At 34.0% G+C, this 18,556-nt stretch overlaps 1 protein-coding gene across 1 annotated transcript in view; it reads left to right on the forward strand.

Moving 5' to 3' along the window:
* COG5 (component of oligomeric golgi complex 5) overlaps nucleotides 1-18,556 on the forward strand; it is a 338,885-nt gene that overhangs the window by 291,114 nt on the left and 29,215 nt on the right. Inside the window, exons 15-17 of the mRNA XM_063098584.1 lie at nucleotides 1,869-1,979; nucleotides 3,610-3,672; nucleotides 14,594-14,697. Of these exons, the coding sequence (XP_062954654.1) occupies nucleotides 1,869-1,979; nucleotides 3,610-3,672; nucleotides 14,594-14,697 (278 nt within the window). The remainder of the gene's footprint in view (nucleotides 1-1,868; nucleotides 1,980-3,609; nucleotides 3,673-14,593; nucleotides 14,698-18,556) is intronic.

The following is an 18,556-nucleotide window of genomic DNA, read 5'->3' on the forward strand; positions in this document are numbered from 1 at the left end:
AATTTTTAAAATTGTACAGCTAGAGCTCATAACTTTTAAATGCCCATCATAATCAGATATATATTTAGTATCTGACCCCCAAGTCTGCCCACTGACCATTGCCACTTGAATCTACCAAGAGCCTTATTCAGGATTCTTTCCCCACCCTCACCATAGTGCAGAGCCCATCATTTGCTTTCTCTTGGGAGCTCAGTGCTTCTATTGGTATTATTTCACCACATTATAGGTTAAATTGGATTTTGTGGGTTTTCTGAGTGCCTAATCATTATTTTTTTAATATAGTTTCTCCAGGAAAATATGGAGGTTTTTTTCAGACTACCAGTTTACAAACGGCCATTTTTTGAACTCAACTTGATTACAAGTTGGTCACTATGTCCATGAAGAAAATCAAAATAAATTGGAGTTATTTAACCAGGTGTCAGAAAGTCTTATGTTGACTTAATAACCACCATCATGGATTGCAACTTTAACAAAGGATTATTCCATTTCTTTTAATTGCAAATTTTAGTGCTTTTAAAAATTGTATGCTATGACAAGTAGGAATTGGAAAAGTGGAAGTTGAATTTAATTTTGAAAATTTATGTATGTATTTATCAAAGGAAAATAGAAAAAAGTAGTATGAGGGTCCTCCAAAAATTTTGTGGGGCTGGCTGGTTAGCTCAGTTGGTTAGAGGATGGTGCTGGGTTCAGTCCCTGTACAGGCCAGAAGCCAAAAAACAAAAACAAAAGAAAAGTTTGTGGAAAAAGAGAAATAAAAGATAATACAAATTTTCCATAAATTTTTTGAAGACCCCTCGTATTTTCCTTTTCTTACATTTTGTTTGGCTCACTCTAACAAGTGGAAGATGCTTTTAGTTTCATTTCTCTTAAAAGGCCAATTTTCAAATGTTTGAGATTTGTACACAATTCATAGAGTTACATCATGTTTTCTATGTCCTAACCAAGTTTAATTTACCTTTAAATAATAATTGCTATAGAAGATTGAATTAAAATCTGATTAATATGAGAGTGTTCAACATGTGTATTTTTATTTATTTATTTATTTATTTATTTATTTATTTATTTATTTATTTATTGGCAGTTGGCTGGTACGGTGATCTGAGTCCTTGACATTTGTGTTACAAGATATGTGTAATTTTTTAAAGAACTGAACTGCAACAGTGATAGATTAACTCAATAAAGAATTCCATGTCCTTTTTCCTGAAACTCATGCATTTAGAAGTAAATTAAAGGTCAAGAGTAGAAAGTTTTTAATACCTCTTCTACCGATCATCCATACACAGTATAATCTTGGCCACCTTTTTTTTTAAATCTGTGAAAAATAAGAATAATACTCTCATTGCACCACCCATTTCATTTGAGTATTAGGACGGCCATCAAATATACGTAGGATTTAGGTTTATTTTTATTTCTCCCTCCCGCTATTCCTTCTTCCCTCTTTTTCTACCTTTTTTTGATGGCTTATTTCTGAGTTTTTGAATAGAAAGAAGCCTATTGGCAGTTGCCAGAACGTACTCTTAAGGATTACTATGCTGGTGTATCAAAATAACATCACACACTGGGATTTGGGTCACACCTGTCTCGCGTCTATCAGCCATGAAATATTATCAATGATGTTCTTCCTGTGTGAGATTATGGGCTCCTGCATCCATGGTGTTATCTTTACAAAGATTCCTTACTGTGCTTAAAGTCCAAAGCTTGAACCTGACCAGAATATTTTCATTTAACATTGTCTTTGTCAGAGGGGCATGAACTTCTCCCCACTTAAAGATATATATAGATATAGATATGTGTGTGTACACACACACACACACACGTATATATAGACTGTCATTTTGGTGATTTCTTTTTGTGTTGAATTCTTACAGCTCTCCACACAGGGAGATGCAAGTCAGGTGATTGGGCCTCTTACTGAAGGACAGAGGAGAAATGTGGCAGTGGTGAATTCACTGTATAAGTTGCACCAATCAGTTACAAAGGTAACCTTCATTTTAATTTTTATTTTTATTAAGTTTATTTGACTTAATTTCATGTTTTTCTTTCTTCTTGCCTCAAATTTATCTTTTTTTCAGGGTGGTATGGCCATAGATCAAATTTAGATAATTTACACATTATTATTTAGTTTTTTGGAAAAGAATACAATGAAAATGTGATGATTGTAAAATAAGCTAACTCTTTTTAAACAGTCTTTGATCAAAGCCTGTATTATTTGTGTAACTTTTTGTCTATACATTTGGTTTAAAACACATGAACTATAGGTCTTCAAGTTAATCAAGTTTATTGAACAAATTATTTAAGGGTAAATCATATGTCTCATATTTATTGTAAAGCATAATTTGGTTTCATATGTGTAGTAGTAAACTATAACAAAGCTAATGACAGAATAAGAACCCTTAAGCCTTTCAACATGTCAAAAAGTTTCTATCTTTGCACAAACAAGGTGGGGAGGAGCTGTATTAAAAACAGTGAGTTTTTATGATATAATCACTGATGATTAATTGTAAGTAGACAATATGAAGGTATTTCAAAAAGTTCATGGAAGTATTTGTATTATCTTCTAATTCCATTTTTCCACAAACTTTTTAAAATACCCTCTAACATATTCTTTTCTTTTTGCTATTTTGCTACTCACACATTTAAGAGAAATGGTTGAACTTTAACTTATTTGCCTCCATATATTATGTCTAAGGTGAATTGTATTCTTATTTACTAGGAAAGCAATACCTTCAACTCCATCTATGATTTTTGAGTAGTTTGTGTTTAATTATTCTCCATAGATCATTTAAAAAATATTTAGTAAGTTGGAATATAACTATTTAAAAGACCTGAAGGAAGCTAAAAGTTAGATGATGTTCTTGAAAACTTCACCTCTAATATGAGCTTTAGTACGTTAGATTGTATTTTAGAATCATAATAAATGACCATATTCATTTGTTTAAAACTTTTAACAAGTCCTTTTATCAATTAGGGGTTTCTAAAAATATGTATTTCATACACTAAACAAAATATTTTTTAAAGTATTTATTAATAGGTAAATCTCAGAAAAGTAAAATGATCAAAAATACTAAAGGATGTAGTTGCTATTTTCTTTAATCATTACTCTAAAATACCACAAGCAATGAAAGTTTGTATTCTATTTAGCCTGATTTAAATGTCTTTATTGATATTTTCAAAATTTTCATGATGTTTGCATTGATTTGTAAAAATGGAAATGTCTGACATTTATTTATATTTTTAAAGACTTGTTGAAAATTAGAGTCAGCCTAAAGAAAATCAGAGTTTTTAAAAGAGTAAATATGATTTTATACTGACTGACCTTTTCAAGATAAAACTTTATAATTAAAACTTACATAAAATGAAGAGGAAAGTTAGCTCTTAGGATTCTTAATGTTTCAATTATTTGAAGTATATATTTGCTTTATACATGAAAGTATTTTTAACTTAATGAATATTAATGAATTTTTAAATCACATATAAGATATTACTATAAAGTAATGATAATATTTTATATGTAGCTTGTGGAAACAGCTTTATCATGTTTTGATCAAAATTAGTGTTTTAAAAAATAGACTTAAGCAAATCTATAACTGGATCAAAACCTTGTTCTAGGTGGTTTCCAGTCAGAACTCATTCCCACCAGCAGCTGAGCAAACTATAATTTCAGCCCTAAAGGTAAAAGAACTTAATTTACTCTTTGACTCTGTAGCTCAAAGTGGTTTTAGAATTATTTGTTTGGCTAAGTGGGAGATATCACATCTTAAAAATAATTCAGAATCCTGTGTATATACAAAAGTAGCATGTTGAGAGGATAAAAGTGTGTTTGTATTTTCTAGATTTTAAAAATAGACCCTTTTGGTGTCTACAGATTGTGTTCTACTTACGGATAATTGTATACACAGAAGTGAGTTTTACAAGTATTTACTGTACTTTAGGGTGCTGTAGCCTATTATTTTCCCAGTAAAGCACTGGTTCTCCATCAGGGGACATTTGACAACATCTGGAAATATTTTGGAGTATCATGACTAGGGATGGGGGTGCTACTGGCATCTAATGAGTGGAGCCTGAGGATGCCACTAAACATCCTGAAATGCATAGGACAGCACCCCCACAGCAAAGAATTATCCAGCCCCAAATGTTTGTAATTCCAAAGTTGAAAACCCCTACTTATTGTTATTTTTTTTATGAATATTTTCTTTTCTTTTCTTTTCTTTTTTTTTGGCAGCTAGATGATATGGGTATCCGAACCCCTGACCTTAGTGTTATCAGCACTATGCTTTAACCAACTGAGCTAACTGGCCAGCCCTGAGAAACCTTACTTTAAAGTGTATCTCTAAGGTATAAAACTGGATATATTCCCATTTTTGTATACTGACATAAACTTATCCCTTTTCAATATTCAGGAAGTTTAATAAAATATAGTAGTATGAGATTCAGAGCCATATATAGTTGACAGTAGTTAACTCTTTAAGAAACAAACAAATTGTTCATTTTTATGCCGTAATAGATAGACTTTATGTAGGACCTGCTACTTGCCAGGCACATACATAGGCACATTTTGAAATATTACAGCAATCCTTCAAGTTATGCATCATTATTCCCATTTTAAACATCTTAGAAATAATAACTTGCTTAAGGTTATGTAGCTAGTAAATCCAGACCTCACTGGCTCATAGGAGACATGTCTACTATACCTTGCCATCATCATTTATTCATTCCTTCATTTACTGAATATTTATTTATTACTTACTAAGTAAGTAACTAAGGCCATATAGCATAGACTCTGGAGCCAGACTCCCTGTATATGAACCCATCTCAGCTATTTAACCAACTGTATGACCTCAGACAAATTAATAAACTCTTTCTTGCTTTAATTTCTGCCTCTAGAAAATGGTACAGTATACCTACACAAAGGTAATAAATGTCAACTATCAGAATGGATTCAGATCACTAAGGGAGAGTTAAAAACAAAGAGAGAGAGAGAGATGAAGGTCTGTGAGTAAACCCCAAAGTGGAATACTTATATTTAGAGAGTAAAGAGGACACAAGGAAAGAACAGTCAGAAAGGATGGGAGAAAATTGAGAGAGTACGATGTCACAAATCCTAAAGGAGCAGAGAACTTCTGAGGTCAAATACTGTCCATAGGTTACGTGGATGGGGATTTAACAGGCACCAAAACATAAGGATACTAAATTTATGTATGAGTGGATTTCGTTCATTAAGGGTAAGAGGAGACAGTCTGTTTTCTTCCAGCATAGTAGAAGTATGGATGTTTTCTGTGCATCCTTTTCTTTTCCCCAGTGTGCCCATCTCATTGTGATTAAATGTTGTGAAAACTGCCGTAATTAAATAATTGTGTTTAGTAAGAACAGTGAAATTTATTGATGATCATAAAAATACCATAAAATTGGGACAACATGACAAACCTAAAGTTCTTAGCATTCTTGATTCCAGGCAGAGAACAGATAGTATTTTCTATAATTCTACATTTTTTGACTATCTTCTAGAAGTAGCTCTCAAACATTTTTTGATCACTACCCAAAATAAGAAATAGATTTTACTTTGAGACTTCACGCACAGTATATAAGCATTTATAAATATATATACCTATATAATTGCATATATAGAATGTGTATCTATACACATTTCTATAATTAACATAAAAGTATCACAAAACAATACTTTTCCTTATTTTGTGTGATATTTTCTATGCTAATCTTCTGCTTTTAAAAAGTTGATTTTTTTAACCCCTAATGGTCACAACCCATACTTTGAAAAAGACCATTCTATAGGTCAAGACGAAGTGCCTTCATTTCCCTGATGATTAAAATCACCTGGAGAAGTTAAAAATAGAAATTCCTCAGAGGCTATAATTCATTGTATGGTAGATTCATTTGTTCTGTATTTGTAACACACAACAATGATTATTCTTAGTATTAGTCACTTTGGGCTGGGATTTAAAGCCAGTGCAGGGAAAATTGCCCTGATCTTGGGCTACAGCCCTCACTCTGAAGTTTGTTCACCAGGACAAGTGGGTGCTGCAGTTTTCTGAGGCATTGCCAATTTTGCCCTTGAGAATTAGGGAAGAGAAGACTAACAATAAGTTTCAAGGCCTTTTGCAGTGGCCCTGCTAGTTAAAGACTGAATTGCTCCTGTTAACAGACTCAATGAAACAGTCTTGACTTTGCTTAAATTACTCTGAATTGAGGATCAAATGTTATGATGCACAAATGACTGCAGCCCAAGAACCAAAAATCTGTATGCTTATATTATGATAGAGGAGATATTTAATATAAATTTTACTTACTAAAAAATATAAATAAGAACGTACAGTAGTCTTTTCTTCTCTACTTTGTTGAGATTTTATCCAAAATAAAATTAAAAGGATTGAGGTTCAGCATTACATATTATAAGCATTGTTTAATACATCATGAATGGCATAATGAATGTGGCATATACATTTGGAGTCATTTTACCACCATTGCCATAAGTGGCATTTAAACACCTTGGCCCAGTAATTCTGATTCAGTTTTCACTGAGATTGTCTTGTGCAGATAGTGATTGTATTGCTAAATTTATATGTGGCAGTGCTTCGTTTCTCCCTTATTGTGTGGGTTTGATGTTCTATATAAGGGAATATTCCAGATTGCTGAGGTTACAATATTTTTATGGTCTTAGCTATTTTTTAAAAATCTTAAAAAATATATAACACACTTCTCTGCTTTGCAAAGAGCATATGAAATATAATCTGATCTCCTTTCTCAGTTTTCTTTGGTAGTTATCTCTACCCATCCTTCAAATTAAGGCATTCCCCAAGATGTTCTCTTCTTTTCCTATTTCATGTGTTCCCATAGTGGAAAACCTCACCCAGCTATAATATTTTCTATAGAAACTATCGTATCTTATGCAAATAAAGAAAGTTTTATTTCTTCCTTTCTGATCTCTATTCCTGTTTTCCATGCCTTGTTTCACTGGCCAGGACTTCTAGTACAGGGCTGAATAGAACTAATAAGAGTGGACCTCACTGACTTATTCCTTACCTGGGGGAAAGCACTCAGTATTTTACAATTTTAAGTATAAGTTAGCTATAATTAATGATAGAATGATGTTTGCCTATAGGTTTTCCATAGGTGATTTTTATCAGATTAAAAAGTTCTATTTCTCATTTGCTGAGACTTTTAAAATTATAAATGGTATTGGATTTCATCAAATAACTTTTTCTGCATCTATCGAAATAATCATATGGTTCTACTCCTTTATTCTGTTAATAAAATACATTACAATAATTTATATTCGGTTATTAAACCAACCTCAGTCATGATACCTTTTTTATGTATTCCTAGATTTGTTTTACTTAATTTTTGTTAAGGATACTTGCATATATATTCACAAGAGATATTGGCATATAGTTTTCTTGTCTTTATCTGGTTTTGGTATCAAGTTAATACTGGCCTCACTAAATGAGTTTTGAAGATCATGTAGAATTTGTATTGTTTTCATGGTGCTGATAACACCAAAGTCCAGAGTTCGATCCCTGTACTGGCCTGCTACCAAAAATTTTTTTAAAAATAAAACTTATTTGTATTGGTTTTTCTTTAAATGATTATTATTTAAACATGTTATTCCTAGTGAAGCCATGTCTGCCTGTAGATTTCTCTTTGTAGGAAGGCTTATAATTACAAATTTAATTTGCTTAATAGATAAAGGATTATTCAGGTTATCTTTTCTTCGTGAGTGGGCTCAGATACTTTGTGACTTTTGAGGTATTTGTCTATTTGTCAAAGTTATCTAATTTGTCAGAATAATGTACGTAATATTCACTTAGTACCCTTTTAATGTCTTTAGACCCAATACTGATAACCTCTTTTTGTAGCTGGCCTGTATGGGGATCTGAACCCCATTTTTCATTTTTTGGTATTGTTGTTTTGTGTTTGTGTTCTCTTTCTGTTTTGTTTTTGATTTTGTTTTGTTTTGTTTTTTAGATCAGTCTAGCTAGGAGTTTTTCAGCTTTGGGAATCTTTTCAAAGAACCAATTTTTGGTTGGCTTTATTAACTTTATTGTTTGTTTTTTATTTTATTGATTTCTGCTCTCTTTTTTATTTCCTTCTTCCCACTTTAGATTTTCTTTGCTTTTTTTTTTTAAAGATGTTTTAAGATTTTACATCATTGATTTTAGACCTTATTTCCCCCAAAAATAAACATTTAGTTATGAATTTCCCTTTAAGCACTGCAGTTTTGTTATGTTATACTTTTATCTTCATTCAGTCTGAAATATTTTCTATATCCTTTGTGATTTCTTCTTTGAATCATCGATTATTTAGAATGTTTTTGTTGTTTGACCAGTATGTTGAAGTATGTTTTTAAAATTTCCAATTTTTTTGATTTTCTTAAATATTTTTGATTTCTGGTTTAATTCTGTTATCATCAGAGTCTGTATGATTCCAGTCCTTCTAAATTTATTAATTCTTGTTTTATGATATGTATTTTGTATGTTTGCATATATTTGCTTTTTGTATGTATGTGTGTTTGTGTGCATTTGGGTCTTGTTTCATGGCCTAGCATATGGTCTATATTGTGAACCATGTGTGCTTGACAGTAATATGTAATGTGCAGTAGTTGAGTATAGTGTTCTGTAAATACCAGTTAAGTCAAGTTAATGATAATGTGTTTTGATCTTTTAAGGCTTAACTTAAATGTTATGTCGTAGTTCTATCAATTACTGAGGCAGAGGAGTTAACATCTTCCATGTGTGTGTACCTGCTTATTTCTGCCTTTAATTTTGTTGGTTCCTGCCTCTTCAATTTTGAAAATTTGTTACTAGCTCTGTTTATGCTCTGTTACGTATATATTTATCATTGTTAGGCCTTCCTGATGAACTGACTCTTTTATCATTATGAAATATCCCTCTTTAACTTTATTAATGCTTATTGTCTTGCATTCTATTTTATCGAATACTAATTTAGCTACTCCAGCCTTTTCATGCTAAATGTTTTCATGTTATGTCTTCTTCTATGCATTTACTTTCAACTCTTCTGTGTCTTTGTTTTTAAAGTGCATCTCTTTTAAACAGTGTATAGTTTGGTCTTGCCTTTTTGTCTACTCTGATAATTGCTGTCTTTTACTTGGAATTTTTAGTTCGCTAACATAATACAGTTATTAATAAATTTTTATTTAAGTGTGTATTTCATTTTTTGTTTGTCCCCCCCCCCTTTTTTTTTTTTGGTGGTTGTTGTTTTTTCTTCTTTTCTCCATTTTCCACCACCTTTTGGATGGTTTTTAAAATTGTATTTTAATTTATTTAGTGAATTTTTTATTTATACCTCTTTGCATAATTTTTTTTAGTGGTTCCTCTGTGGATTACCGTATATATGCTTAACTTTTCACAGTTGTCTTTGAGTTAATGTTGTACAGTTTCATGTAAAATATAGAAAACTTGCAATTATAGAAGTGCATTTATGTCTACATGCATTATAAATCCCCTAAGACAGTGCTCTAATTTTTGCTTTTAGAAATTACTTGTACCGTTTAAACTAAAAGAAAAAATTATTTTTTATTACCCATATTGAGTGAGTGAGTGAGTGAGTGAGTGGTGCACAACTGTCTTTCCTCTACTCTCTCTCATCAGAAGTCATCAACACAGAAGACCGACTTCTGTGACCAGATATGTGGGGATTTCTCTCCACTGGCAAGCAAACCAGAAATTCTTTAGTGGACGCCAATGGGGTGTTCTCCAATTCAATTCCAACACTATCTACCTAGAGATAGCATTAGATTGCACAGGATGAGGGCTCAGTTCCCAAGACTTCCCCCACTTCTGATGCCAGTTGCAAGTCCAGTCTTCTGGAACTTCTGACCACCCAGCTGTAAATCGTGGTTCCCACAACTCCTTGGGTTCGATTAGTTTGCTTCAGCAGCTCACAGAACTCAGGGAAACATATACTTAATGTTAACCAGTTTATTATAAAAGATATTACAAAGGATATAGTTGAAGGAGATGCATAGGGCAAGGTATGGGGGAAGGGACGTGGAGCTTCTGTGCCCTCCTCAGTTGCTTCAGGAACCTCCACATGTTAAGCTATCTGGAAACTCTCCAAACCTAGGACCCTTGGGTTTTTATACAGGCTTCATTACATAGGCACAATGGATGAAATCATTGGCCACTGATGATCAACTTAACCTTCTGTCCCTTTTCCCTCTCTGGAGGTTGGGGGGTAGGGCAGACTGAAAATCCAACCTTGGTCTTTCCTGTGACCAGCTCCCATCCAGAAGTTAGTAGGGACTATGAGCTATCATTAGTATACATACAAAAAGACTCTCATCTCTGGAGAGTCTAAGGATTTTAGAAGTTGTATGTCAGGAGACAGGAATAAAGACCAAATATATTTTTCACAATATCACACATATTTTTACAAGTGTGCATGCTATGCATTCATTTCTGAATATTTAAATTTTCTTCTGGTATCATTTTTCTTCAACTTTCCTTTATCATTTCTTGTCATGTGAGTCTGATGGCAATGAACTCCGCTAATTTTCTTTTGCTGGAAATGTCCTTACTTTGCCTTTTGTTTTTGAAGGATATTTTTACTGGAAATAGAATTATGGGTTTGAGAATTGTTTTTCTTCCAGCACTTTACAGATGTTTTTCCACTGCTTTCTGATGATAAGTCATCAGTCATCAAAATTGTTTCCCTTGTATATAATCTGTCTTTTCTGGCTAATTTCAAGATTTTTTTTTTTAATCTTTGGTTTTCGGTGGTTTGCTTATGATGTGCCTAGGCATAGTCCTCTTATAAATTATCCTGTTTGGGATTTGCTTATCTTCTTGATTCTGTAAATTTATGCTTTTCAGTAGTACCTTGGTAAGTTTGGAGTCTTTTTCCCCCCAAATAGTTTTTCTGCCCCATTTTTTTTCTCATGGGAGTCCACTTACCAGTTATTTTTCAATTTTTGTTTCCTTCTCCCTATAGATTTCTGTTGATTCTGTGTGTCTTCAGGTTCATTGATTCTTTCATCTGTCATCTCAATTCTTCTACTGTGCCTATCCAGACAATTTTAAAATTTCAGATAGTATAATTTTTAGTTTAAAGTTACCATTTGGGTTTTTTTTTTTTTTTACATTTTCAATCACTCTGCTGAGATTTCCTATTATTTTATTTACCGATGCATATTTTTCTTTACTTCACTGAGGATTTTGCCTGATAATTCTAGAGTCTGGATCATCTCAGGGTTGGCATCTGTTGATTGTCTTTTCTTTTGAGAATTGATAAAATTTCCTAGCTTTTTGTATATATAGTAATTTTGGATATATCCTGCACATTGTGAATGTTATGTTGTGTAGATTCAGTATTTTTTTAATATTTCTTCTAAGAGTACTGATAATTTTGCTCTAGCAAGCAATTAACTTGATTAGACTCAAATTGTGCACTGTCATACCTACAATTACCCATGCCTCAGATTTCAGTTCACTTCTTTAAGGCTTAGTTGCCAGTTACATTTAGTTTGCTCTGTACATGCATAGTTGATGAGTCAGCTGAAGACTGCTGATGGATTTAAACATAAAATTGTGCATTTTTTCTTCCCTAGAGCTCTCCTTTCTGAGGTTCCCCACTTACTCTCCAGCAGCCCTGGTTGGACTCAGGGCTCCTTCCCCTGTTCCTTCGGCCTGAAAGATGATGGGTTGTTTGGGTTTTTTGTTTGTTTGTTTGTTCATTTGTTTTCCTCTTTCTTTCAGAGTTTTAGCCACCCAGCCTTGCCACTACCATGACCATAGTAATCCTTAGAGCAAAGCCACAAAGAATGAAAAACTCACTCTCTTCTGGTTGCTTGCTCCAGGTTTCCACACCCCTCTAAAACTACATGCTTTTTTCCATCTTCAGAGCCCTCCAGTAAGTTTTTTGTATGTTTTGTTTTGCTTTGGAATTTTTTCCATAGTTATTTGTAGAAGGATCTATAGTTAGACACTCACTCCTTCATACCAGAAGTAGAAAACCTGCTCTTCCTCCTTGAAACCTTCTTGTCTATTTATTTCCATCAAACTCTTCCTATTGTTCTACTCAGTGGCATAGTAACCACTGAGAATTTAGATATGCCTAAAAAACCCCAGCTTGTCCACTTGCTCACTTATGGTTTTGGACAGTCTCCTTAACTTAACTTTAGTTTCCCCACCTATAAATTATTTTAGGTTCCCCTTTCATAAATTAGAGATTTTAATAATTCTTTGAGGAAAGAATATTTAATTCTAGGTAGAATTATTGTACGTGAAGCACATAGTACAGTGGCTAGCACATAAGGTATACTTGATAAATGCTTTTACCCCTCTTAATCCTTCAAGGGCTCCTCTTCTTCTGCATGACCTTAATTGGCATTTGGCCTTACTCTGTATACCATCCTCTGAGATCTCGTTTACTCTTTTGGCTTCATCCTTAAAAGCCAGTGACTACCACATCTAGTCACAGTTTCTCAGGAACTGCAAATTTAAATATTTTAGTACCTACTGGATAGTCCATGTGGATTTCCCTTAGGCACTTCAAACTCATGCCCCAAACTGAACTCTTCTTTTTCCTCCATACCGAGATCAACCTCTGCTGCTTCTACGTTTGTACATTCAGTTAACCACTAAGTCATTGAAGAAAAACACCTAAGTGTGTCCTTAAATCTTTCCACTGTATACCTCTTAGATTTAATTACCAAGTCCTATACCATTCTTTCAAAGTGTCTCCAACCTATCTCCCTGTCTCTATTCCTACTGCCTCTGATTTTGTTCTGGCACTCATTTTGCATGTATACTACTACTGTGGCCTTGCAATTCTCCTCCTGTCTTTAGTATAATTTATCATCTACTATAAACATGATTTTTTTCTAAATTCTAATCTTTATTATGCAAAATCCATAGAACTGTACAATACAAAGAGAGAACCCTATTATAAAATTGTTAGTAATGATATATCAATATTGATTCATAATTATAACAAGTGTACCATGCTAATAATGTAACATGTCAATATATGGGTGGGGGGTAGGTATAGGAACTATCTGTACTTTCTCTGTAAAACTAAAACTGCTATAAAAATTTTTTTAAAAACTTTAGCAACATTTTTTTTATTGCTTAGAACCCATCGTTGGTTTCCTGGTCTCTTCAGGAAAAATTCCCCACTCCTTAGCAACTTACACATAGGACATCTCCTTCTGCCTCTCTCTGTTCCACCTAGGCACGCATATACTCTGTATTTACTAAATGTGTCTACTAAGTGCTTTGCAGCTCTCCAAATATGTCAGCTTTCCTGGGCTCCTATGCCTTTTAACAGATGCACTCCCAGCCCCATCCTTCTTTACCTGGTTCTTAGCTACTTGTCCTTTGAAATTCATTTCAAGCAACACCTTTTGTGTTTCAGATCCTCTAAGTATAAGTTGTAGCTCCCTCCCATGGTTCCACAGCACTGTTAGCCTAGTTACACTATAACTTTTTATCTGTTGTCACTAGACTGTGAGCTCCTATATAGAAGGCAAAACGTATGTACACACACACAAGCAAACACACACACACTATCCTGTATATTGTATGTTTATTTTTACCAGAGCTTAAGGGCTATAGATGATGTTTACCAATGAGCTCAAGCCATCTATCTTCATCATATGTAATCATCTTTGAATCATATATATTTAATTTTTTTATTTTTAAAAAATGTTTAGTAAGCCCCAGTCATTATTTTTACACTAAAAACCCATGACTAAAGCCTAAGGTCTTATATAAATTAACCAATGATTATACCTTACTGTAGAACAGTTTCTCAACCTTAGCAGTATTGACATTCTGGGCTAGGTAATTCTTTGTTGTGGGGGGCTGTCCTGTGCACCGTAGGATGTTTAGCAGCATCTCACTAGATGCTAGTAGCAAAAATCTACCCCCATTCCGAGGTGTGACAATCAAAAATTGTCCAAGAGATGCCTGGTTAGTTCAGTTGGTTACATTTTGGAGCTGATAACACCTAAGTCCAGGGTTCGATCCCTGTACCAGCCAGCTGCCAAAAGAAAAAAAAAGAAAAAATCTCCAAATATTGCCTAATGTTTCCTGGGGAGGCAAATTGCACACAGTTGCGAATCACTGCTGAAGAATTCTCAACAGAAACCTGTTTCATGAAATGCCTAACTGTTCTGCCCTGTAAGAATCACCAGTATATGTATTATATTCACTCTGGTTAAAAGTATATGGCATTGTTCAAATTTTTAAAGAGTTAATTTTGGTCTTGCCTCACTCTTTTGAGAGACTTTAATGTGTTCATTTGATCTTTACTTCATAAGTAGAACTACTCCTGTCTTTTTGCATATGTCTTCCTTTCTCCAGGGGCTCATTCAACCACTCAACCTTTTGAAAGAATGAGAGGAGTAGGGGAATTAAAATTATCCAGTGCCACATTCTACATGTTTTAACCTTTAAAAATCATTGCTGACAGTGGCTAGGGAGAGGTGCATATATCTGTTAACTATGTATGGTCTGAATTTAATATAATATGCTGTTAGTCACAATGTTTCTCACATCTCAGCTGTCTTTGTGTTGGTTGTCTTAGTTTTGCCTCTCTCCTTTTTCCTTCTTTTCAGGCGATCCATGCTCTTATGGGAAATGCAGTGCAACCCTTACTGACTTCTGTGGGAGATGCTATAGAGGCCATAATCATCACCATGCATCAAGAAGATTTTTCTGGGTAATAGCTTTTAATCAAAGATTTCACTAATCTTGGCAGGAGCTGTGGGCTGTCCCCACACCTCCCAGAGCAGACAAGAAACAGAGCACACCCAGGATTCTAGGAAGGAGCCGAGGGCCACTGGTTCTGCCCAGAAGCAGGCAAGAAACAGAGCATGCCCAGGTCCTAGGCAGGACTCAAGGGCAGCATCCCCTACCCAGAAGCAGGCAAAGAACATGCCAAAAACACCACTTCAATGCAGGAGACCCACACAGCCACAGCTGCCACAATAGCAGCTTAACACCACAGCAGTAGCCACAGCCACCATGCAGTTGGCCCACCAGACACTCAATTGCATTGACACTAGGAGAGTCACCAGCAGAGATCATAAAAAGAAGAGGACATTTCTCTTAAAGCCCACTTCAGAGTAATAGAAGAAACAGCTGTTCTACCAGATGACCAGATATCAATGTAGAGACACTAGAAATATGAAAACCCAAGAAAATATGGTACCACCAAAAGAATACAGTAATTCTCAAATACCAGACCCTGTAGAGCAGGAAACCCTTGAAATGACCGAAAAGGAATTCCGAGCAACAATCTTAAGGAAACTCACTGAGATATGAGAAGACTCAGTTATACAACACAATGGAACAAGAAAAAAAATCTGTGATGCAAAGGAAGAAATTTACAAAGAGGTTGATACCTTATAAAAGAATGTAGTAGAACTCATTCAACTGAAAGATCCACTCAACAAAATGAAAAACACAACCAATAGCTCAAGCAGCAGGCTAGAACAAGCAGAAATAATTTCTGATCTTGAAGATAGTCTTTTTGAAATAACGCAGGCAGACAAAAAAAAAAGCAAAACATGTAAAAAAATTAAGAAAATCTAAGAGAGCTGGCAGACAACCATAAGCACACAAACATTTGAATCATGAGTGTTCCAGATGGGGAGGAGAAAGGAAAAGGCATAGAAAACCTATTCAATAAAATAATAACAGAAAACTTCCCAGGTATAGGGAGAGACATAGACCTTCAGAGCCAGGAGGTCCACAGATCCCCAAACAGATCCAACTCAAAAAGATCCTCTCCAAGACACATTATAGTCAAACTGGCAAAGCTCAAAGACAAAGAGAGAATCTTAAAAGAAGCAAGAGAAAAGCATCAAGTCACCTATAAGGGAGCCCCTCTCAGTCTAACAGCAGACTTCTCAACAGACACTCTACAGGCCAGAAGAAAATGGGGTGGCATATTCAAAATACTAAAAGAAAGAAACTGCCAGCCAAGAATATTATACCGAGGAAGACTATCCTTTGGAAATTAGGAGAAAATGGTGTGTTTTATAGACAAGCAAAAACTGTGGGAGTTCAGTACCACACAACCAGCCCTGCAAGAAATCCTCAAGGGAGTTCTGCATCTGGAATCCGAATAACAGCAATCACTACTGTGAATACACAAGAAAGAACAAAACCCACTGATAGAACAAAAATGCAAACAAGGAAGAGAAGGAAACTGAATCTGACTACCACAAGAAACATACTGACAATGTAATAATATCCCTGCTATATTTCTGATTTTGGTCTTCTCTCCTTTTTTTCTTGGTCAATCTAGATAAAGGTTTGCAAATTTTGTTTGTCTTTTTAAAGAATCAACTTTTAATTTTGTTGATTTTCTCTAATTTTTTTAATTCCCTGTTTCATATATTTCAGTTGGTAATCTTTGTTATTTCCTACTTATATTTGTTTTGGTTTCGTTTGCTCTTCTTTTTCTATTTTCTTAAGATGGTAGTTTACATGACTGATGTACAAGGAATCTCTGTATTATTTCTTCCAACTGCATGTGAATCTACTATTTCAATAAATAATTTAATTTTTAAAAATTTCACTAATGTTTACTGCCTTTGTTTTTCATTTAACCTCTACCCTTTCTCCCTAACCCCTTTACCATTTAGGGCCTTGTTCCTCTGGTGATGGTGTTGGCTTCCAACCTTTTCCTATTCATATTTTTCTCAAGCACAGGCAGAACATTCTCCAGAATATATCATAGGTTAGGCCACAAGAGAAATCTGAAAAAAATTTAAAAGAACTGAAATCATAAAAATCATAACTGGTATTTTTTCTGATCACAATGGTATGAAACTAGAAATCAGTGACAAGAGAAATCTTGGAAAATTCACAAATATATGGAAATTAAACAACAGACTTCTGAACAACCAGTGTAACAAAAAAGAAATCAAAAAGGAAATCAAAAAAAATAACTTGAGACAAATGAAAATGGAAACACAACATACCAAAACATACAGAATGCAGCAAAAGCTTTTCTAAGAGGGAAATTTATAGCAATAAGTGCTTATATGAAAAAAAAAAGATCTCAAATAAACAACCAAATGTCACACCTCAAGGAACTAGAAAAATAAGAAAAAACAGCCCAAAATTAACAGAAGGAAGGAAATAGCAAAGTTCAGAGTAGAAATAAATGAAATAGACTAGAAAAACAGTAGAAATTATCACCAAAACCAGGAGTTGGCTTTTTGAAGATAAACAAAATCAACAAATCCTTAGCTAGACTAAATGAGAGAAGACTTACATAAAATGAGAAATGAAAGAGGAGACATTATAACTGATACCACAGAAATACAAAGGATGATAAGAGATTACTAAGAACAAATATATGCCAACAAATTGGGTAACCTATAAAAAAATAAATTTCTGGATGTATATAATCTACCAACACTGAGTCAAGAAGAAATAGAAAATCTGAACAGACCAATAATGAGTAAGGAGATTGAATCATTAATAGAAAGTCTCTCATCAGTGAAAAGCTCAGGACCCGATGGCTTCAAGGATGAATTCTACCAAAGTTTTAAAGAAGAACTAATACCAATTCTTCTCAAACTCTTCCAAAAAATTAAGCAGGAGGGAATACTTCCAAACTCTTTTTACGAGGCCAGCATTACCCTGATACCAAAGCAAGACAATGACACTACAAGAAAATTACAGGCTAATATCCCTGATGAACATAGATAGAATAATCCTCAATAAAATACTAGCAAACAATGCAGCACAGTAAAAGGACTGTTCACCGTTATTTATCTCTGGGATGTAAGAATGTTTCAACATATGCAAATTTATAAATGTGAAGTACCACATTAGCAGAATGAAGGACAAAAACCATATGATCATCTCATTAGATACAGGAAAACGTATTTGACGAAATACAGCTTCCTTTCATGATTAAAAACTCTCAACAAATTAGGTATAGAAGGAATGTACCTCAACACAGTAAAGTCTACTTGTGACAGCTCCACAGCTAACATCATACTCGATGGTGAAAAGTTGGAAGCTTTTCTTATAAGATCAGGAACAAGACAAGGATGCCCACTTTTGCCACGTCTATATCATAGTCCTGGAAGTCCTAGCCAGAGCAGTTAGGCAAGAGAAAGAAATAAAAGGCATCCAAACAGGAAAAGAAGTAGTGGAATTCTCACTCTTTGCTGACTTCATGAACTTATATATAGAAAACCCTAAAGACTCCACCAAAAAACTGTTAGAACTAATAAATAACAGTAAGGTCACAGGATACAAAATCAGCACTAAGTCTATACACTATTATCAAACTATCTGAAAAAGAAATCAAGGAAACAACCTCATTTACAATAGCTACAAAGAATATAAAATTTTAGGAATAAATTTATCCAAGGAGGTGAAAAAACCATACACTAAAAACTATAAAACACTGATGAAAGAAATTGTCAAAGACATAAATAAAAGGGAGGATATTATATGTTCATGGATTGGAAGAATTAATATTGTGAAAATGTTTATACCTCCCAAAGCTCAGTCTGTCTACAGATTCAATGTAATCCCTATCAAAATTC

The sequence above is a fragment of the Cynocephalus volans genome, chromosome 6 (assembly GCF_027409185.1).
Source record: "Cynocephalus volans isolate mCynVol1 chromosome 6, mCynVol1.pri, whole genome shotgun sequence".
In the NCBI taxonomy this organism is placed as follows: domain Eukaryota; kingdom Metazoa; phylum Chordata; class Mammalia; order Dermoptera; family Cynocephalidae; genus Cynocephalus; species Cynocephalus volans.